At 40.1% G+C, this 23,306-nt stretch overlaps 1 protein-coding gene across 10 annotated transcripts in view; it reads right to left on the bottom strand.

The window, feature by feature from the left end:
• cdk14 (cyclin-dependent kinase 14) overlaps nt 1-23,306 on the bottom strand; it is a 953,540-nt gene that overhangs the window by 522,858 nt on the left and 407,376 nt on the right. For all 10 annotated transcript variants that reach the window (XM_041183640.1, XM_041183641.1, XM_041183642.1 and 7 more), the window contains one exon: nt 13,268-13,388. In XM_041183640.1, coding sequence (XP_041039574.1) covers nt 13,268-13,388 — 121 coding nt within the window. The remainder of the gene's footprint in view (nt 1-13,267; nt 13,389-23,306) is intronic.

The following is a 23,306-nucleotide window of genomic DNA, read 5'->3' as shown; positions in this document are numbered from 1 at the left end:
TTCAAAACCTGAACTTTCACTTCTCCTATTACAGACATTAGTAACTAAATTTGGAATGGTTCCTTCAGGCTTCTTGATCCTACAAAATATCCATAGCATCACATGTTCTAAAGCTGAGCTCATTCAACAACCACCCCTCCCAGACCCAAGAGGCAATAAGAATATAAAAGCAACTGAAAATATTTTCATTGCACATGATCCTGTTTTAATTATGGTGGTTCATATCGCAGTACGCCATTTTATGATGGTGCTGGCTGCAGAACATGCCTGTTAAAGAAGTCTTCTGTATGTTAGCAGCAAGTTTTTATTAACTACTTGTAACTACAGTTCGAGTATCCTTTATCCAAATCCCTTGGGGCTGATTGCATTTCAGATAATTTCGGTTTCCAAATTTCGCATATAAACTTGCATTACAATAGCCTGAGTCCAGGCCAGCAACAGTCTAAAGAAAACAAAATGGCTAGAAAAATAAAATGCACCACTGAATAATAAATACCAGGTACCTGTCCTTTCTGACAAGTTCACCACAAAAATCACAGGCTGAACAGTGCAGACAAACAATTAGACTTCCCGTGCTAAAGGTTGATGAGGTTCAAAAAAAAGTGTGAGTTTTGGATGAGTTTGGTTTTCAGGTTTACCTATAAAGGATACTTGACCTGTATATACAAATATACAGTAAAGGATACAGGCATGGAGCTATCGCCATCCTAGGTCTTAACACAGCTCTGGCCAACACCACACTGGCCCTAGATCTAGGTCATGTACCTTCTTGCGCCACTGTGTGGGTGATGCAGTTCCACATTAACCCTGCATATAAGTTGAAGGTTGATGCAAAGAAGTGTGAGGTGATTCATTTTGGCAGGAAGAATATGGAAACACAGTACAAAATAATACTGAAACTCTAAAGGAGGTGCAGGAACAGTGCATATGTACATAAGTCATTGAACTTGGCAGGGTATGTTGAGAGAGCAGATAATAAAGCACATAATAGCTTAGGCTTTATTAATAGGGGCATTGAGTACAAGAGTAAGGAGGTTATGTTGAACTTGTCTAAGACACTGGTTAGGCCTCATCTGGAGCATTGCATCCAGTTCTGGGCACCATACTTGTGGGAGGATATGAAGGCATTGGAGAGAGTATAGAAGACATTCACAAGAATGATCCCAGGAATGAAGAACTGCAGCTATGAGGATAGATTGGAGAACTTGGGATCATTTTCCTTGGAGGAAAGAAGGCCGAGAGGAGACTTGATAAATGTATTAAAGATCTGAGGGGTATGGACAGGGTAAATAATGAGAAACTGCTCCACTCAAGCGAGCATCAAGAACTAGAGGGCACAGATTCAAAATAATTGGCAAAAGGAGTAAAAGTGATGAGAAGAAAACATTTTTTCATCCAGAGGGTGGTTAGAGTCTAGAACAAATTTCCTGAGAGGGTGGTGGAGGCAGGTTCAATTGAGGTATTCAAAAGGGAATTGGACTGTTATCTGAAAAGAAAGAATGTGCAAGGTTATGGAAATAAGGCAGGGCAATGGGACTAGGTAGAATGCTCTTTCAGAGAGCCAGTGTAGACGCAATGTGGCAAATGGCCACCTTCTACAATGTAAAGATTCTGTGATTCTGTATTTACCAGGCCTTTCTACTACACCTTCCCCCAAGTCTTCATCCCCTGCATAAAGGGTTTCTTTAGTTCATTTCAAGTCTTACATTGTTATAAGTCTTAGGTATTTACCTTATTGTTACAACCTTAATGCTATTCCAACATTATTACTATTATTGTATTAGCATCAACAACATTCTCAGTACCCCAATCCCCCTTCAAGTACTTGAAGTTAGAAGTTCAAGCGGTCAGAAGGCCTTGTAACCCTTCCACATCTTGTTCGCTGTTCTATCGGGAAAATGGTTGGGTCTATTGGCTCTGATTCTTGCTGCTGACTTACAGCTTGTCTGGCATTTGGGTTTGCATTCATTCTTTTCTTTCATTGCCTAATGTTGACCCACGCCTGGTCAGTTCAGCTGCTGCATCGATGCATGGTTGCTGTTACTCTCTATCATTTTTTGCGAAGCGGACAAAGATGTATTTGTCTCCTTCATGCTGCTGCTTCTTCTTCTTTCTCCATGTGGGCCATCTGGAGGCCCTGTGAGGCTGAGGTAGAGCATTCCTGTGGTGAAAAGAGGGTGGGTGGCATGTCACCTCTGCTTTTTGTTGTTAATGGTGATAGACTGCTACCCGGTTGCAGCATCCCATGTGGTTGTGGTACGCTCAGTGGAAGTTGCAGTTGTGCGCAGAGGTTGACGTGCTGGCTAGTTGTACCACCATTGTGGTTGGAGGTACAGGCTTCTCAGACTCATCATTCTCTGGTACTACTTCCACCGGAGGTACCATGCTAATAGTGTGAATGGTAGGTTGGCCTGATGATTGGGGACTTTCTGGGACCTGGAATGAGGATGGGTAAACCTGCTCCGCAAAGAGAAAAGAGATACTGAAGGTGAAATCCAAGTCTAAATACTCTTTAGTATTGGAGCACCCAGGACCATGCTGTTCTGACTGGCTAACAACAGTGGTAGTCTTTACAGCCTCTGTCCTCTGGAGGAGATCCAGGGCTACACAGGCATCCCAGCTCAGGAGATAAATGCTGGTTACAGATGGGGTACATCAGCCCAAAGATTTGTTTGCTACTCAATGTTGCATTCTCTCCACTGATTGGTTTTTCCTTGGCAGTGTATAATTCCTGTGTACTGCCTTTCAAGCGCACATTCTGTAATTACGCTTCTGCCAATTAAAGACTTCATGCTCTTTCGTGAGGACTGTCACCTTCGCCTGCCATTCTGTGTTCTTGGTTTTCATCTCTTTGCATACCTCTTTTGGATTGTAATGGTTTTCCAAGGTTACTTCCAAACATGCAACTGTTCCCTTCAGCACTAAAGCTTCATTCTTGTATCTCCTCCCAGAATGGTAAACATGCCTTTCAGAGTGGCATTAAATTAATTTTGTTTCATTTTCAATATTCCAGAGAGACAAACTCAGGCCTGAGGAATCCTTGTAGTGTGTCAAGGTCTCTCAACAGGTTTTCCTTTTGTCTGCAAAGCTCAAGTACTTTGGCTTGAGTTTTCTTGTAATTTAACAAAGTTTTATTGAGTTTGTTTTGCTGTTCTGCCATTCTGCTGTTCAAGGTATTCTTTATTCCATCATGTTGCTGAAGGATAATGTTTTTAAATCTGATCCTGAAGGAAAATCAGCTGTCATCAACTGTTTACTTTCGTGTTCAACTCTGGTCTTCTCAATTTGCGTGTCAGTGTATAGCTTTGTCATTACTGATAGCTCCAATGCATCTTTTCCTGAAGTGGCATTCAACATCTTTTCCAACTCCTCGTGTTTTTCCAGGGGTGCATATTCATCTGTAAAGAGTCTTTCAAGGCAGTGAGCTCTGAGTGCCCTTCCTATCCAATGTCATGCTTGGCTTACTGCTGGTTGAGTTCTTTCAAATCAGCTTTAATGCGAACGTTTTGATTGTATGTTGCTTTTTCTTGCTCCACCTGCTGCAGAGCTGTTTACCTGTCATTCACCACCAGCTGCTGGTATAGTTCTGGAAACATGCCCATGACTTTGAGAACTTCTGCATTGGGCTTCCCATAAAGATATATTACTGGAGCTTCTGGAGAGTTCTGTGCCTCTTGTGGTTTGCTGTTTTTTTGCCTTTTCTTCATTTTGCTGGGAATTTTTTATGCTGCTTTTCAAGCTCTGAACTCCCCTCAGGTTGAAGATTAAAATATTCATCAAAGGCTGCTAATAGTTCTATGAGGCTGGTTGTAGATTCATCAGAGCCTTGCATCAGGACAACATGATTAACTAGGTCATCAAACCAAGAGTAAAAGGTGACAACTGGTCTTCCTCTGATTTTTTTTTTACTGAGACCCGGTGTACTCAAGTAATGTGAAAAGTCACTTCTCAAGATTGCAAAATATCCCATTGGATTTGGCACTGGGGTTGGTCCAAACCAATCTGTTAAGTTAGATTTTTGATCCATGTTGAAGAAAGCTTTAAGAGTTTACAGGCTTCCAGGATTGCATCGCTGTTCACTACAGAGCAATGGATTTCTGGCACTTGCTGGTTTTGGAAGGTTTCACAAAGTGACAGCACCACGCTTTGAGAAGAAGCATTTTCAACAATGGCTGCGTGGGTTGGCGGTCTGAAAACTTGATTTAATCAGCGATATAGAGCTCTGAGTAGCAAGACATGTGAATGAACCCCAGACTTGTTGTTTAAGAATTCAGACAGTCATGAGGTTCCCAACTGTTTAGCAAGTTAATTATTAGTTTGGGTTTTTTTCTGTTCAACTGAGAGGCCACATTTTGAGGCTCGGAGTTGGGTAATCAAGATTAGCAATGGGTTTCATTCAAACGGCATTTCTGACTGATTAGTAAAACAGGTTCTCAGAGCTGCCACCATGTTGAGATGGTGTTGTCTGTTAACGAAATCTTCATACTCCTCTGTAAGTTAACAGCAAGTCTTTATTAACTACTTATAATTATATACAAATATACAGTAAAGGATACAAGCAAGGAGTTATCTCCATCCTAGCTCTTAACACATCTCTGGCCTGCATCACACTGACCATAGGTTGAGGTCATATGCCTTCTTACGTCAATGTATGGATTGTGCTGCACTCAGTTTCACATTAATGTTCTTCTACTACACACAATAGTGCAGAAGTTAATGCCTCAATTGCTTACAGAGTAAGTTCTGGCACCCCAGTCAGGTGCAGAGGAAAGATGATCAGTGCACAAGTTTCCTTGGATACTTTTATTTACTTCTAACCAGATGCACAGCAGTACTGGTAGCACTATGAGTAATTTGCTGGTCAACCATTTGTACACTTAGAAAGATGGGTAATGAGAACATTTTTTCCAAAGTAGACGATTAAAGATAAATAGTAATTTATGTTAAATATATTTATATTAGAATAGAGTAAATACATATAAATATGAAGATATTGAGCAATTTTCCTCTGCTACACACCAAGGGAGTACTTAATTTCCAACTACAACATAAATGAAAGATTTGGGGGTCCAGGGGTGGTGGCTGGTGGGTGCAAGTGGGCCCGGATTTTCCTCTGAGCAGTGAAGCTGCAGCGTTCGCCATTTACTGTCCCTAAAATTCAAACTTACCTTGTCCATAAGCTGCAGTGAAAACTTCCTGTTCTTCCTGCAGCATAGCCTAGCGCCGAGACTAGCAGTGAAGGCTTCCAGATAGGCATATTACCGGTGAAGCTATACCCCCATTTGATGTCATGTGGAGATACGCCCTTAGAGTTCAGTTCAGCTCAATGGGTTTTCTTAATGATTTTTAATATTTTAAAATGCATGACACTTTTTAAAATTATCAACTTATAAATATTTTTTCCACTTTTCTAAAAGTTTTTAGAGGTTTGCCAAGGTCTGTCACGTTATGCAAACAAACTTACCCCCATAGAATCTTAACAATACAGGAGGAATCCACTGACTCATCATGCTTGAACTGGCTCTTTGGAAGAGTTACTTAATTAGTTCAATACCCCTGCCTCTTTGTCATTAAGATTGTGGGAATTTTATGGTTGTTTTTGCAGTGTCATGTAAATTCACTCCATATATATCTCAGCAATTTCCATTTAGTCGTGGCCTGAGTTAGATTTTAACATTCTGAATTTTAACAATATTGCATTTTAGTTATAGGCCTGTTTGCTAATGATTGCACTGAGTTCACAACTCCTCTGACAAGGACCCGTACAAGGACTAGGACACAAAGATTTAAGGTTTGGGGCAAAAGAAAAAATGGGCGTGGGGAGCGCGACAGGGAGGATTTTTTATACAGCAAGTGATGATAATCTGGAATTCGCTGTCTACAAGGGTGGTGGAAATGGAGACTCAAGAATTTCAAAAGGAAGTTGAATGGACACTTAAGGGAAACTTGCATGATTATGAGCATAGAGCGGGGAAATGGAACTGCGTGGATTGCTCAATAGAGAGCCAGCATGGACTCAATGGGCCAAATAGCCCCCTCCTGTGTTTAATGATGCTATGGAGTAGCCCATGCCAGCCTACTACAGGATCCAGATAACATCCATGCTTGGCTGACAAGTAGCAGGGAGCTTGCTTACCACTCAAGTGCCAGGTGATGGTCATCTTAGTGTCAGGTATTGGACTATCAAACAACAGGAAGCGCAGTATATATCCTGACTTGACCATCAACATCACTGACCAGAAACTTAACTGAACCAGCCACATCATCAGCACAGCTACAAGATCAGGGTGAAGGCCAGGTATTTTGCAATGAATGGCTCCCCTCTTGGTTCCTTTAAAGTCACTTCATGATCTACAATACTTACATCAGCCATACAGTGGAATATTCATCATTCAGATGAATGAATGTAGCTTCAAGAACATTTAAGAAGCTCAACAATATCTAGGGCAGAGCAGTTCATGAAGGGCATCTAGAAGTTGGCACTAAATGTGGCATAGTTAGCATCACTCACACCCTGATAGCATATTAAAAAAAAACCCTCCTTAAACCTCTAAACCAAGACTGAGGCTATAAAAGTGAGTCTTGCAGATACACATTTCAAGCAAGCAGTTTAAAAGTAGAACAATGTGAAGAACATGGGTAAGTGGTGGGGCTACATGGAAATGACCTTAAAGACTCCTTTCATAAATTGCAACAGAACAAGGTGAATCCCAACAAGTTTTCCTATACTGAGCTACAAGAAGTTTGTGTGAACAAAAATGAAAAGGGCAATAATCCAGATTCCATCAAGCCAGAAGTCCAGGTACTTCACTATAGAGATGTTGCATTTTGGAATCCTGTTTCCCAATTTAAAAGTAAAACCTCTATTAAATCTTTCCCTTCCCATTGCAAGTAGTCCAAGCACTTCAATTCCTTCCTCACAATTAGTTTCTCATTGGTGAATCTATGCTGTAGAGTCTCTATGGCTTTAATCTAGTGCCACAAATCATATAGAATAAGATAACAGTAGCCTAATCCAATATATAATTAGCTCTTTGTTCTTGAACCCCACAATGCTATTTCTGACCACAAAGTGTCTTACATGTACCTGTACTTTCAGATAATTACATATTTGCACCTTTAGATCGCTGTTCCTCTGCATCATTTAGCATCTTTTCAATGAATGTATACTTCTTGGTCTTTCCTCCCAAATGCAGCATCTCACTTGTCACTATTAAATTATGCCTAACACATGTTTTCCTATAGCCCTAAACGCAGCACATCATAGTACCATTACTTATACGAACATATGAATTAGGAGCAGGATAGGCCATTCAACCCCATTCAATATGATCATGGCTAATCTGATTATGGCCTCAACAGCACTGTCCTGCCTACCTGATATCCTTCGATTCCTTTGTTAGTCAAGAATGTATCTACCTCTGCCTTAAAAGTATTGAATGACCCTGCCTCTACACCATTCTCCGGGGAAGAGAGTTTCACAGGCTCACAGCCCTCAATGAAAAAAATTCTCATCTCAGTCTTAAATGGAAGGCCCCTTATTTTGAAACTGTGCTCCCTAGTCTTGGTCTCTCCTACAAGAGGAAATACCATTTCAACATCCACTCTGTTAAGCCCCCTCAGGATCTTATAAGTTTCAATAAGATCGCCTCTAATTCTTCTCAACTGTTGTGGAAAAAGAAGCCACTCTCGAGTTTGTAAGCTTCGCGTATCCAAGGACTTTTATTTACAAACATATGCTGACAGGACACAGCCTGATTCTACAGGGTGTCTTCTCTGATCAAAGGCTGGGTAGCATATTTATATCTTTTAGTTCTCACATTTCATTATACGGCCTAGTACAATCTCGAGTTACACACCTAATGAGCTGAATTATTCAGGCTGCAGACGTTCTATCTTACTGGGAGGTGGGGAATGCCTCAGATCTAATGCCTCCTAATCTGTGCTCTTATCACACATTTGTTTACCCATCCTGTGAAGGTCATTAAGTCATATGGCTTGTGATTGTTAGTTGGGTTTCCACAGTACTGGCTACATACCCATCAGGCCTATAAGTTGGCTATATTTCCCTTCATGCTTAGAAAGAGCTCTCATAACTACTTCTGTCTATTCTAAACTATTAATACATGTCCAACCTAGTCAGTTACCACACTTCAATTCCAATGGATACAGGCGCAACCTGTCCAGCTTTTTCTCATAAGATAACCCCTCATTCCAGGAATCACTTAAATGAACCTTCTCCAAACTGCTTATAATGCAATTACGTCCTTTCTTTAAAAAGATCAGAACTGTACATAGTACTCCAGATGTAGTCTCAGCAATGCCCTGTACAACTGTAGCAAAACGTCCCTACTTTATATTCCATTCCACTTGCAATAAATGACAACATTCCATTTGTGTTCCTAATCACTTGTTGTACCTGTATTTTAACTTTTTATGATTCATGTCCCAGGAAAACCAAATCCCTTTGTACCTCAGAGTTCTGCAATCTCCCTCCATTTACACAACATGCTGCTTTTCTATTCTTCCTGCCAAAGTGGATGAGTTCACACTTTCGAACTTTGTAGTCCAAAAAACCACTTGTCATCTATTAACCTTTGCTTCCTGCCACTATGCTAATTTTATATCCATTTGCCATTGTCATCGGCTGTCCCTCGATTCGAGAATGGCATTTACTCAGGGCCGTGAGTTTCTGCCACGGTTCTTCATGATACTGAACAGGCCGATTTTTTTTTCTATATTCTTTCATGGACGTTGTTGGCAAGGCCAGCATTTGTTGCCCATTCATAATTTCCCTTGTAGGGAGTGGCTTGCTAGGCCTTTTAAGAAGGCAGTTAAGCGTCAGCCACATTGCTGTGGATCAGGAGTCACATGTAGGCCAGAGCAGGTAAGGACAGATTTTCTTCCCTAAAAGACTTTAGTAACTAGTTCGTTTTTATTTTTACATGACAATCAATGATCGTTTCATGGCCAGCATTACTAGTTTTCAATTCCAGATTTAATTAATTGAAATTAAATTCCACCAGCTGCAATGGTGGGATTGAACCCATGACCCCAAAGCATTAGCCTGGGCCCCTTGATTCCTAGTCCAATGACATTACCTCAATGCCACTGTCTCATTTTGTCCTCAGCATCTTACCCATACAAACAATTATCCAATTGTTAATTTTGTTTAAAAAAAACTCAAATTTAGCAACCACAGCATTCTTTTCACAATCACTGCAGAATGTTGTTGATTAACCCATGCGTTGCTAAATGCTCACTAATTTTGTGGCCAGTTATAGATTCTAAAATTTGCCTATAATGTATGCAAGACTAATGGTTTCAGTGTTGACATCAGTAGTAGGGAAAATGTTACAGTCTATTATAAAGGGTGTGATAACTGGACACTTGGGAAATAATGGTAAGATTGGGCAGACAAACCTGCTAGAGTTTGACAATGCTTCAATAAGGGAAAAGATGGTTAACTCTAAGTAAGAACACATATAGGAACATAGGAAATAGGAGTAGGCTATTCAGCCCCATCAAGTCTGCTCCACCATTCAACTAGATCATGGCTGACCACTGACAAACCTATTAAGAGTTCTTTTTGAGGATATAACTAGCAGAACAAATAAGGGAGAACCAGTAGATGTGGTGTTTATGGATTTTTAAAAGGCTTTTGATAAGGTTCCATGAAAGAGGATAGTAAGCAAAATCAGAGCACATGGGATTGTGCGTAATATACTGACATTGAGTGAGGATTGGTTAGCTGACACAGTGGGAATAAACAGGTCATTCACAGGTTGGCAAACTGTGACTAGTGGGATACCACAAAGATTAGTGCTTGGGCCCCATGCTATTCACAATATATCAATGATTTGGATGTGGAAACCAAATGTAATACTTCCAAGTTTGCTGATGACATAAAACTAGGTGGGAGTGAGAGTTATGAGGAGGATTAAAAGAGGCTTCAAAGGGATTTAGTTAGGCTAAGTGAGTGTGCAAGGTGATATATTATGTGCAAATTGTGAAGTTATTCACTTTGGTAGGAAAAACAGAAATGCAGAGTAATTCTTAAAAGGCGAGGGATTGGAATGTCCAACGGGACCTGTGTGTCATTGTTCATGGATCATTAAAAGCTAACATGCAGGTGCAACCAGCAATTAGAAAGATTAATGGAGTGTTGGCCTTTATTGCAAGAGGACTTGAGTACAGGAGTAAAAGAGGAGTTAAAAAAAAAACCATGGTGAGGCCACACCTGGAGTAGCCTGTGCAGTTTTGGTCTCCCTACCAAAGGAAGAATATATTTGTCACAGAGGGAGTGCAAAGAAATGTTCACCAGATTGATTCCGTGGAAAACGGGATTGTCTTATGAGGAGAGACTGAGATGCCTGGGCCTGTATACTCTGGAGTATAGAAGAATGAGAGGTGATCGCATTGAGACAAAAAAAATTCTTACAGGGCTCGACAGATGCAGGGAGGATGTTTCCACTGGCTGGGGGCAGGGGTCTAGAACCAAGGCACACAGTTCTCAGAATAAGAAGTAGGCCATTTAGGACCGAGATGAGGAAAAATTTCTTCTTTTGAACCTTTGAAGTCTCTACCTCAGAGGGCTGTGAAGACTGAGTCATTGAATATGTTCAAGACAGAGATCGATAGATGTCTAGTTATTAAGGGTATCAAGGGATATGAGGATAGTGCAGGAAAATGGCTTTGAGGTAGAAGATCTAGTTGAATGGTGGAACAGGCTCGAGGGGCTGAATGGCTTACTCCTGTTCCTATTTCCTATGTTCCTATGTATGTGTTTCTAGTTAGAGTTAACTCTTTTTTCCCTTCTTGAAGCATTGTGTTATATTGAGAATCTTTCAGTCTGCCAGGGCAATATGCATATCTAGAAACAACTGAACAATTGCCACTAGAATGCCCACTATCTCATGATTCTCAGTATTGTTTTAGTATATACCTCCTTTTTAAGTTTCAGTTTTGTTTTAATCTATTTATCTACAGATCTTAACTCTTTGATGTACTTTCTTGTGTCTCATATGAAGATACAGTGAAACCAGTAAATTACCAACAACTAAGGGACATGCATCAGGTGTCCTTTACTTGCAGGTGTCTGTATTTTCAAAATGATCATTGTTTGTATTGATGAATCAAATATCCCAGGATTGGCTGTTTTTCCTGCAGTATTCCTTCTTTTTTCACCTTCACCTGGAATTGTGCCGAATTCTTGAGCCCTGCCAGCAGGATGAAATTCCAGTTCATTTTCTGACTGCTTGGTTTTCCAGTCCTTTGCCCCCTGGATCTTTTTCAATGGAGGGATAGAGGTCTAGATCCTGAGATCATGTTATGTTGGCAATGACAGTGCAAGGTGGCTGCTGCAGGGCTGGATTGCCTGGCACCTTCCAGCTAAATTGCAGGGGGGGAATACTTCACACTAGTGTCTGGGAACCCCCTCCCCTTGCACTACGAATGTTTGATGTGCTGGGGAGAAGGTAGGAGCTGTACTAACTGTACCTGATAAACAGTTGGAAGAGGATTTGCAACTCTGTATGGAGGCATTCCTGAAAGTTTGATCATGTGATGCTGATGAATGTTATTGGATAACCTTATAAAGATTGGGTTCCTGTAGCTAAGAATCTTTATTTGTTTTGTATGACTAATAATAATATCACTGAGTCCCTCAGTTCCTCTAGACCCTTAATTGCCCAGAATTTTCAGAATGTTGCTTCTGTCCTCTACTCTGAAGGCAGATACAAAGTATTTGTTCAATGCCTCTGCTACTTCTTCATTTCCATTATAATTTCTCCTGTCTCAGTCTGTAAGGGACCCAGATTTATTTTAATTAATCTTTTCCTTATTACATGCCTCTTTTTGTCTCTTACTAGTTTACTCTCATATTATATCTTATGTGTCTTACAGCAGGCAAAGAAGGAAAGTGCATTGACTCATCAGGGGAAATGAGTTAATGACAGCACAAGGAATGTTGATGTGGTAAGCAGTCAGCATGGGAATTTTCAATCCACAAAACATCTGTAAACATTCTGGATTTGTGCACAAATGCAAATTGCTTGATGAATTTTATATGTACGTGTCACCAACTTACACAATTGTAAAAACAACAAAAAATAAAGTGGAGATTCTGGGACTGCTGTACAGCAGTTGAAAGGAAAAAAATATACCATCACATCACTCAGTGAAACCGGCAAGGAAACAGCCTCAGGCCTTGTGTCTAATACTTAAAGATTAATCTTATCTTGCATTACACCAGCTGGAAAAATCCCAATACTGTGCACAGATACAAATCTGGGCATTTGAACTTGACATTTTCACCTGTATCCATGCTTCTACTCACTTGGGGAAGAGTGCAGCACATGCAATAAAGCACTTAACAGCACTCAACTTTAGTAGTATTTTATTGGATAGCTTCACAGAGGGGACAAAGAAATAATAGACTACAACAGGGGCGAAATTGATAATATATCTGCACTTTTCTAACTCTTTACCCACTTTTGCTTCAAAACTGCTTTTTCTCCAAATATAACATTCTAATTGATTGGTCTGTATTTATTAGCTGGGGAACATTAGTCATTAGTTACTTTCTCAATTTTCCGAAGGAACCAATGAAGTATAAAAATATCCTCAAGCCATATTCCATTGGGTGCCTAACATTTCCCAGCAGTCACTAATTGCAGATTTAACAGCTGGTGCAATGTACTAATGCCCCAAGCCTTGAATACTCTTTCACACCATCCATCATATATTCAGGAAGTCACTTGTGGACTCCTTCCAGACTTATACTATACATGTCAGGAGGACATCTTTAGCAAGTCCTCATATACCGTTGTTAAGAAACTATATTAGTCATAATACACATAATATTAGAATACCATTATTTAAAAAGAAAAATGACTGAACAACGGAAATATGTTACAAACATTCACAAGTTTAACAATAAAACTTTTGGTATGTGTTATAATTAAATGTACTTTTACAGTTTAGTTTAAACATTTGTTGACACATAACAAGATGAACCTTGGAGTAATTTAACCATAATGATGACTGGTAAAATGGAAAAATAGAATGTTCTTTCCTTCTCTGATCCATCTGTAGTGTGGTTGTAATAAATGCAAAGCCTACAAAGGTGAATACTGTATTAGCATCATTATTTACTTTATGTGGAACCTCACTTCCGGATTTCATTCCGATTTTAACACTAACTTGGTAAGAAAAAATGCAAAAGCAAAAACAGTTAAACAAATTATGTGCAGGCAAATGTACCTACCACATATCAAGGCAGGTGGAGTACTCTGTGGAGCCCAGGAGGACATCTGGAGGCCTGTACCATAGGGTAACCACCTCATTGGAATACGTGTGGCTGGGTACTGATTTGGCTCGGGCAAGTCCTGAAACCAGAATGATCAGATGTTAAAATGGTGAGTTTTACCCTCAAAGAGCTCCAACCTTTCTCAAGACCTATGATTATAACTAGGCATTGCTTTTGAAAAGGGACTCTCTGTACTATTTACTGAACATTTGGACACACACACAGTTCTAATATTACACAATGTGTTTATATTAATATTTTTAAGTAAGTAAATGCTTTTCTCATACTTCTGGACTATATAAAGGGAACACTAATTAAACATTAGTTAACAGTTTGGGCTTTATTCCTGGACAATTAACATAACATTTTTTTGTAGTGGACTTTTATGTCCAAATGAAAATAACTTGTTCCCAACTGCAACCCTTGGAAAGGTACATCCATAAACTTGAGCAAGTTATACATTTTAATTGAAAGAGCAGACATAAAGCCAGACCATTTAATTATTAATTGTGTCTAAATGATACAATAACATAATCCCATGGTGTCTTATATTATTGTTGTGAGACGTATTCACATTAATAGTCAACGAAACAAACAAAAATGACATGGAAAATCTATAAACTCTATAAAGCCATTTTTTAAAACTATTTTACTACAGTTAGAGGCACTGTAAAAATTCAGCTCAAACATAGTTGGTTTCTGAAAAATATTCTAGAATAAAAACAGTTTGACAGAGCTTTAGTGCACAAACTAGGACTGTATTTATAAACCACAGTATAAATCATGATGATCAATATGCTGATATATTTACTTAAGCATTTGCTATAAGGTTTGTCTCTTTGATTTTGCAATTCTTAGACACAAGGAGCTTACACGAGAGATGGTACCTATATAGATGGAATACATTTCATGTTACAGTGCTACTAAGCCAGCTTGCCAAAATATAGGTGGAAAAGTTCACAGCTGGCATTAATAGAACTGTGTTAATTTAGCAAACCCACTATTTCTCTTATACTACAGTTTATATTGTCTTACTTCACTAATGCCTTTGTGGAACGTATGTTCAAGTATGTCAAAGCATTACCAAGTTATCAATACCGCTCAGGAAATATGTTCATAACGCATCTACTGGTTATTCTTTCATTATTGTACATATTTCAAAAGAAAATCATACAAACAAGCTAACAGGGTTTAGCACTCTTATAGAAGGATTTTACTTGGAGCATTTGAAAAATAGAACAACCAACTTGTCGTTAGAAATCAGGTAATAGCATGAGGGGAGTTCCCTTAGGTGCTATTTTCCTCCTCTAAAAGAATAGGAGGGTGAAACTGCTGGAGAAAAATCATTCATTCATTCTCAGGAGATGGATGTTGCTGGAACGTTCAGCATTTATTGCCTATCCTTAGATTCCCTGAAAAGGTGGTGGCAACTGAGCAAAAAACAGAAAATTTTAGAAATATTCAGCAGGTCAGACAACATTTGTGGAAGAAGAAAGTTAGCGTTCAGATCAATGGCCTTTCATCAGAGCAGAGTAACTGAATATCTTGCTGGGCCACCTTTGAGGGAAGTTGAGAATTAATCACCTTTTCATATACATAGTCCAGACCAAATAAGAACAACAGATTTACTTCCCCAAAAGGCATCAGTATCTTAAAAGCCCACTGGTTCAATAAGATAACCTCTTATACACCATTATTGATGCCAACCTTTTTGTTCATTTCCAGATTCTAGTTTGATCTGATGTTTTCTGGATTATAAGTCCATGACACTGATCGTTATTCTAGTGGCATAACTATTACACCTTAATACCTTTGTTGGGTTCCTATGACATGAAAAGAAATCCAATACTATGCTCAAAACTTTATCCCTATTGCTACTTTTTTTTACATGGACTTTATGCTGAACCAAAAAAATGGCTGCCACAAGTCACTTGACCACAGGGTTGGCCTTTTGTCTGGGAGCTACCCCGTAAGAGTTACAAGAACAAAAGAATTCTTTTCCCAGCTGTGAAATTTCACACTTAATTGTACAGACCTCTTGGAATCATGAAACCAGGAGGCTTGCATATTGAAACTCGTTATGCCTATAGAGTGCTAACAGGCTCGTATCACAACTGGGACTGTCCAGGCCCATTTCAAAAGGGAACCAAAGGGACCTCATTTGCATCTACTAAGCTCACCTTGGTAACAGTCGATAGGCCTGTCTGGACAATAACTTCCCAACTCCAGACCCTCAAATATGAATGGTAACTCTTCCAACACCTAATAACTGGGACATTATCAGTACAGAAATCAATGCCAATTCAGACACTGGATAAACATACCTCTTAAAGTAATTGTGGAGAAAGTAGATCACAAGCGACCAATTTGAAATCTCCATATGCCCTCAAGAACTGAGAAATAGTAAGTCTGCTATTTTAACATCCAACTGGTGAGCCACCAAGAAGCAGGTCCCTGCAGGCAGAAAAACAGCCTGCTCACCAAGCCCAGCTCTGCTGGAAGATTTTGTACGAATGCCTACAGAACTAACTCAGTGTCTGTCTACCTACTTCATCTTGCAGTATCAGCACCAGCTGAAAAGCAAACACTACAGCTCCGGTCTTCAGCCAGCTGAACTTGAATGCCCATGTGAAAGAATTCCTCATTGGATTCTGACTTTGGACTCTGGGAATCACATGAACAAATATTCATTTCCGTGGTAATTGTATTGCAAAACTCCTTTTCTCTACACCCCCACCCCCCCCAACTTTACTATATGCATGCGTGTGTGAGATAGTGAGAGGGGGTGGGAAGTTGATAAAACCTGACCTGGGCAAGGAGTGTTAAATGTGAAAAATAAACTAACCTTCTGAGTTATTCCTAGCTGGAATTTGCTGCATTAGCAGCATTGGCAGCAAATTGGGTCACAAAAAAAAAAGGATTGGGAAAACACATCATCACTTATTTAAAAAATTCACAACACCTTCTGGTTATGGACAGGTGGTACGAAATCAGTACAGTTTGCCTGTCTCTCTCTTATCTGTAACACCTTTTGTATCACGTTCCCAAAACACTATGATGCGAAATGCCATACTCATTGTCGTGACTGATTGTTACACCCTTAGATCATTGATTGATTGTATTTCCAGAATATTGGCCAGAATTTTCCTGTCAGTGCCAAAGCAGTGGCTTATGCCATCAGCTACGTTTAAAGTGCGTTCTGACCTCTGTTGTTTGCAGCAAGAACTTGCTCTCTTGGCTACAATGTGGGTCCAATGACGAGGTAAGTCAGGAGGCACAATTCCAGCAAAGTCATACACCCCCTTTGGATGTCACTAATAAAGTCACACGCTTTGAGATCTGCCTTTAGTTCGATGACTTTTATGGGTTTTCAAGTGTTTAATGTTGTTTTTAATTGCTTTCAAGTATTAAAGATGTTTACAAGTGCTTTTTACGGGTTTTCCAGCATTCACAGGAGTCTGCCTGTAAGTGTTATCAGTTTTTCATTTATTCCACTTTTTAACTCCATTCCTCACCACCATGCCCCCCATAGCCATGGCTCTGTTCACCCCCTTCCTCAAGCACTCTGGCTCTACTCACTCCCCTCCTCTGGCATCCCTGGCTCTGCTCACCCCCTGACTCTCTCCTCAACCCTGGCCCTTCTCCATAAACATCGACCATACCGAGGATTTGTAGATGCGGGGGTGGAGCAGAGGGGCGAGGGGAGGGATGGTGGAGGCTCCTGTGAGCATAGCCGTGGGAAGGGCCGAGTGGTGCCAGGATTTGGAGGAGGAAGGAAGGGCAGGTGAGGCAGATTAGGTGGCAAAAATGTCAGCGTTCACCAATATGGGGACCAGATGATCTGGACCAATAGGTTTTAATAATGCACAGTAGCTGTCATCACAGGGTAAAATATCCATCATGTAGCTTAAAGCAATAGGACAAAGTCAACTCCTCCCTAGAACACAAGTAACAGGCTACAGTCTGCTTGAGATGGATCAGAGATTTTAATTTTGCAAGAGTGTGTGTGTGTGTGTGTGTGTGTGTGTGTGTGTGTGTGTGTGTATGTATATGTATGTGTGTATATGTATGTGTGTATATGTATGTGTGTATATATATATATATATATAAAATAAAATATTAAAAATAAGGTTCCATATATATTTATATATTAAAAATAATTAGTCTTGGAAGTAAATGATTGATACCAAGAGCACAGACCACTCTTATAGAATCACAGAATTGTTACAGTGCAGAAGGAGCCCCTTCAGCCAATTGTGTCTGTACTGGCTCTCCGAATGAGCAACTCACCTGATGCCATTTCCCCATCATCTTCCCTCAGCTTCTCGATCTAAGTCACTTCTGCAACCTTTGGACAATGCAGCTGAATACTGTAGCTGTAAACTAATCAATAATTGCAGGATATGAATCCTGCTTTGGGGCCTGACATATAACATCAAAAAATGTCTGAAGGTCAGAGAATGATTCAGAAACAGCATTCATCCCTTTGAGGTTTTCCAACCTTTAAGGTGCTTCTATGAATACTTAACTAAATGCAGAATGTAAGATCTTATACGCTTCAATTTCACTAATATCCAAAGCCACGGAACCTGAATTTATCACTCAAAATATTATTCATATTTTTGTATGAAACATACAAGAGTAGACCACAAGATATTCTTCCAAACAAAACACCTGGCTACAGGTAGCAATAGGGTGAGATTAATCTGCACAGCACATGTAGTGACTTTACTCCCTGTTTCCTGAACTGTTACCATGACTACACTGCAGGGAGACATGTTTTATCTTTTGAAGGATAGAGCCCTTCAGCTGACATTAGAACTGGTTATTTTAAGGGTTCACATGAATTGAGAAGTACAAGAATAATATCTGAAGACTTCTGGCTGTGCTATCAGTATGTGCCACAATACGATTTCCTTCACTCCACTACACTGGTAAGTCTATCCATTGATCATCACAGACATATCCACTCTTGGCACTCTGCAGAAAGATATATCCTATTTATCTTTGCTTTGACAGACTCTCACTATGCACCCTGATTCTGCACACATATCAAACCACTTTTAGACAGCAAAAGATATGAGACATTTATTTGCACTATTGGCAGTAGGCTGAATATTTATAGCTGAATATTTCCAGCTTCATTTAGGTTCATTTCCAATAAACCTTCGTCGTGCTACTGTGCCTTGTGGCAGCCCCAGATATTATAGCTTTGCTCTTGTTTGCTGATCTTTCAGAAAGGTATTTACTTTCTGTTCATTTTCTCCTCCATCCCCCTGCTGTAATCTAGCTAAAATGCACCTCCTCCAATTCCCTATTAACATTGTTCCATTGCCAAGCATAGAAACACATGGAAGATGATCAGAAGGGCTCTCATTGCACAGCTATTTACTTTAGAGAAAAGCAGGCTTGAAAGGAGTACAGTAAAGGTTTTAAAATGCTAAACTGATTGTAATCAGCAGAAAGGTTATTTGAGATGGAAAAGAACTGCAAGGCAAACACATGGCATACCTCAGTTAAATTCCAGGGAATTACTTCACTCCAGAAACAGATGATCAAAACATGACAAAAACAGAATTACCTGGAAATACTCAGCAGGTCTGGCATTCTGTTTTTGTTTTGGATTTCCAGCATCCGCAGTTTTTTGTTTTGATCAAAACATGAAATGGGTATGGATTTGTTCATGTCCTTTGTAAGGAAGTTTTAAGTAAGAGGACAGGTCCAATCATTGACAGTAAATAGCTAGTAAATTGAGATTAAGCAGATTATGGGCTACTGCAGTTCCCTAGTGCCTTTCCTGATCACTTCAGGTGTTAGATAGAAATTTGCAGCACTTTTATAGCATTAGTCATTGCATTATTTTTTGCCTTGCCCCAGGGGATGTGTGGTTAGAAGGTGAGTCGATGGTCAAATTTGCAATGTCTCTGGACATGGCAGACTTGATGGGACTGAAGATATACACTCCCCCACCCCCCACCACCCCCCACACCCCACCTACCCCCACCACCCCCCCGCCCCCCCCCACCACCCCCCCCGCCCCCCCCCACCACCACCACCGGTTTGACCATATTTAACTTTATATCTTTCAGGGTAGAAACGCCAGACTTTGCTCACTTCTCTCCCAACAAAAAATAGTGCCAAAGGCCAAATCTTTGTCAAGCACCATGAGCATAAATTTGTATTCCACCATACTGCAGAGCACTATGCTATTTGTGTAAGTGTGCTATTCAATTTACATTTATAGATTACAACTTAATATACACTTTGCCTTTGAGTTTCCATTTAAAAAATTCAATGTCACATTTCAATTTTTAAAAATACTTCAATGCTGTTAAGTTATATGGTGAAGTGTCTATATTGATCGAACTAAGAATGTTAGTCTTTTTTATGGCTCATTTATCTCAACTGGCACTTAGTGAATTATGTACCTGAAACTCAGGTTCTCTGTTTCCCCACCCCTTCAGTTTTTTTGAATAGTTTCTTTTTTCCTCATTCAAGTCTTACTATCGTACTTCTCTACATTATATTGTATCTTCTCATTTGGCCATGAGCATAAATTTATATTCCACCCATAGTGTGGAGCATTTGGCCATTCCAGCAACGTGTCAGTGACCTCCTGACAATCCTACTTGCTGTTTGCTGAACCCCTTATTTTTGTGTGGTCAAAATGTTCTTCATTATGCTTCTTACTCCCGAGCTGAAATCATCTTCAGAAATACACAACAACAAAGTTACTTTTTGTTTGTGCTGCCTCTGATCATTGTACATTGTAACAAAATAATTCTAACAATACATTAAATCCCACCCACAGTTAAAAAGCCAAGCCAATTTGATCTTTAGATTTGTAGCCATTTTGCTTGCCCCAAGTTGGCTCCTAACACCTGATGGAGCACTTTTTTGAAATGGCACTTCTTCTTTAGATGACTGCTATGTAATGGAGAAATACTTCAGGGTTAGGTTCAAGAAGCTTACACTTCATTTTTGATTACCTGGCAGTCCTAAAGTGCAGGAACAAGTGACTCAACGGAAAACATCTCTCTGGATTAAACAGCAAACATAGAAACTAAGACAACCAGTTACAAAGTAATATGTTTCAGTTAAAATACTGTGCAGCCTGTAGTTGGCAGAGAATAAACAATTTACAATATCAGACATGAGCAAAAGATTAAAGCAGTCTTTAAGCTTGCTAACAAGTTTGCTCAAGCAATCCACAAATTAATTTTCATTCCAGTAAGGAACTCTTTCTCGATATTAAAGGGAAACATCATCACAAAAGTCCAATGGGGATCACAAGGACAAAATTCCAACGGAGACTAATTAAAATTCATTCCAGTTGTTTTTTTTTAAGAGATATAACCAGGCTTTCTATCTTTTGGGTAGATTCAAAAAGTAGCTCTGAATGTTAATGTACCTAGCGATGTGCTAGATGCTAGAGGGGACTTCCATTTGAAAAGGACGCAGACAGCAGCGGGGACTTCCATTAAAATTCAGGAGGGAGGTTAAAACTGAGAGACTTTGGGAGAGAGAGGTTAAAATGGCGAGACTTTGGGAGAAAAAAGTTAAGCAGCGAGACTTCAGGGGAGAGAGAGAGAGAGAGATTAAAACAGCAAGACTCAAATATGAGTAAGGGTAAAATAAAAGCAAGGGTCCATATTTCATTTAGTTAGGAAATGTCTGGGGAGCTTTGTCCCGTGATTTGCACATTCTGGGCTATGTGGGAAACCCTAGATCCTCCTGGCAGTCTGGATGACCGTTTGTGTAGGAGGTGCCTCCAACTGGAGCAACTTGAGCTCCAGGTTTCGGAGCTTGAGCGGCAGCTGGGGTGCATTCATGAGGCTGAGAGGTTCATAGATAGCACATTTCAGGATGTGGTCGCCCTGCAGCTTAAGGAAGAGCAAGCAAAGGAATGGGTGACTGCCAGACAGAAGAGGAGGACCAGGTAGGTAGTGAGGGCATCCACCCCAGATGGGTACTTTAAATAACTGTCATAACCTACATTTTTAAGTGGTATGTTTGAGATGCAATTCTAAATTCAGGAATCACACCACTAGTTCTGGAGAGGTTTTATATTAAATTAAATGAAACATTTTATTAAGTTACAACACATTAAACACATATACATAGCTAAAAGTTACTACTATCAAATACCCAAACTAATCTCCATTAAGGCAACGGCAACCAATAGACTTTCAGCAGACACTAGGCAAAGCATTTTCACCTTACAAATTCCAAATGAGGTTCCTTTCACTTTGGTTCCTGAGGAGATAGTTGTAGGCTTCCAGCTGCTTTGATCTTACACTGCTTCTGCCCTGCACAGACAAAGCAGCTGTCTGTTATACCTCGCATGGCTCACTGAATGTAAATTCTCATCGTGTATCACCAGCCTCTTTGAACTCCACCTCTTCTAACAATAAAACCCCTTTCATTGTACCACTTTTATTAGTAATCAAAAAATATTGCTTGGTCTCTGCTAGCTAGGTCCAGATTTCACCCCACTTCTTGAATGCTCTACTCAAAAAATGCAAATGCACTCTGCCTCTCTTACATCTCAAAGCTAATACACATCAAAGCACCCTGGCTAGCTGGCTTTAATTCAATTAAGACACACCCTCAAAAAAGAAAAAGAAAAATATTTTCCAATAATATTTATACATTAATAGCTTCATGACACAGAATATGTCTGCACGGGGAGAGACACAGATTAATCAGGAATAGTCAGCATGGATTTGTTAAGGGAAGGTCGTGTTTAACAAATTTGATCAAATTTTTTGAGGAGATAACCAGGAGTGCTGATGAGGTCTACATGGACTTTAGCAAGGCTTTTGGTAAGGTCCCGCATGGCAGACTGGCCAAGAAAGTAAGAGCCAATAGGATCCAAGGCATGTTGGATCCAAAATTGGCTGGGAGGCAGAATGCAGAGGGTGATGATGCAGGGATGTCTTTATGACTGGAAGTCTGTTTCCAGTGGGGCTCGCTGTTGGGGCCCTTGCTGTTTGTGGTGTACATAAATGATTTGGTCTTAAATGTAGGGAGTGTGATCAAGAAATTTGTGGATGACACGAAAATTGATAGGGTAATAAACAGTGAGGAGGATAGCCATAAGCTGCAGGAGGATATCAGTGGACTGATCAGGTGGGCAGAGAAGTGGCAAATGGAACTCAACCTGGGAAAGTGTGAAGTGATGCACTTGGGGAGGGCTAACAAGGCAAGATATTACACTATGAATGGTAGGGCCCTGGAAAGTGCTGAAGACCAGAGGGACCTTGGTGTGCATATCCACAGATCCATGAACATAGTAGGGCAGGTAGATAAGGTGGCTAACAAGGCATATGGGATACTTGCCTTTATTAGCCGAGGTATAGAATACAAGAGCAGGGAGGTTATACTGGAACTGTATAAAATGCTGGTTAGGCCACAACTGGAGTACTGCGTGCAGTTCTGGACACATTATAGGAAGGATGTGACTGCATTGGAGCGGGTGCAGAGGAGATTTACCAGGATGATGCTTGGGCTGGAGGGTCTAAGTTTTGAGGAATGATTGGATAGGCTGGGGTTGTTTTCCTTCGAGCAGCGGTGGTTGAGAGAGAACCTGATAGAGGTGTAAAAGATTATGAGGAACATAGATAGAGTGGATAGGAAGGCACTTTTTCCATTAGTAGAGGGGTCAATAACCATGGGCATAGATTTAAGGGAAGAGGTAGAAGGCCAAGAGGGAAGTAAAGGAAACATTTTTTCATCGAAGATGGTGGGAGTCTAGAACTCTCTGCCTGAAAGGGTGGTTGAGTCAGAAACTCTTGTAACATTTAAGAAGTATTTAGATATTCACTTGCATTGCCATAGCTCTAGGGCTATGGGCTAAGGGCTGGAAAATGGGATTAGTGTAGTTAGATTTTGTTGACCGGCGCGTACATGATGGGCCAAATGGCTTTCTTCTGTGCTGTAAATGTCTATGAGCCTATACTTTGCAACCCCATTTGCCCATTATTACTCTTCCCCA

This window comes from Carcharodon carcharias, chromosome 3 (assembly GCF_017639515.1).
Source record: "Carcharodon carcharias isolate sCarCar2 chromosome 3, sCarCar2.pri, whole genome shotgun sequence".
Taxonomy (NCBI): domain Eukaryota; kingdom Metazoa; phylum Chordata; class Chondrichthyes; order Lamniformes; family Lamnidae; genus Carcharodon; species Carcharodon carcharias.
Note: the sequence above shows the minus strand (reverse complement) of the source record. Positions and strands in the feature narration are given on the sequence as shown.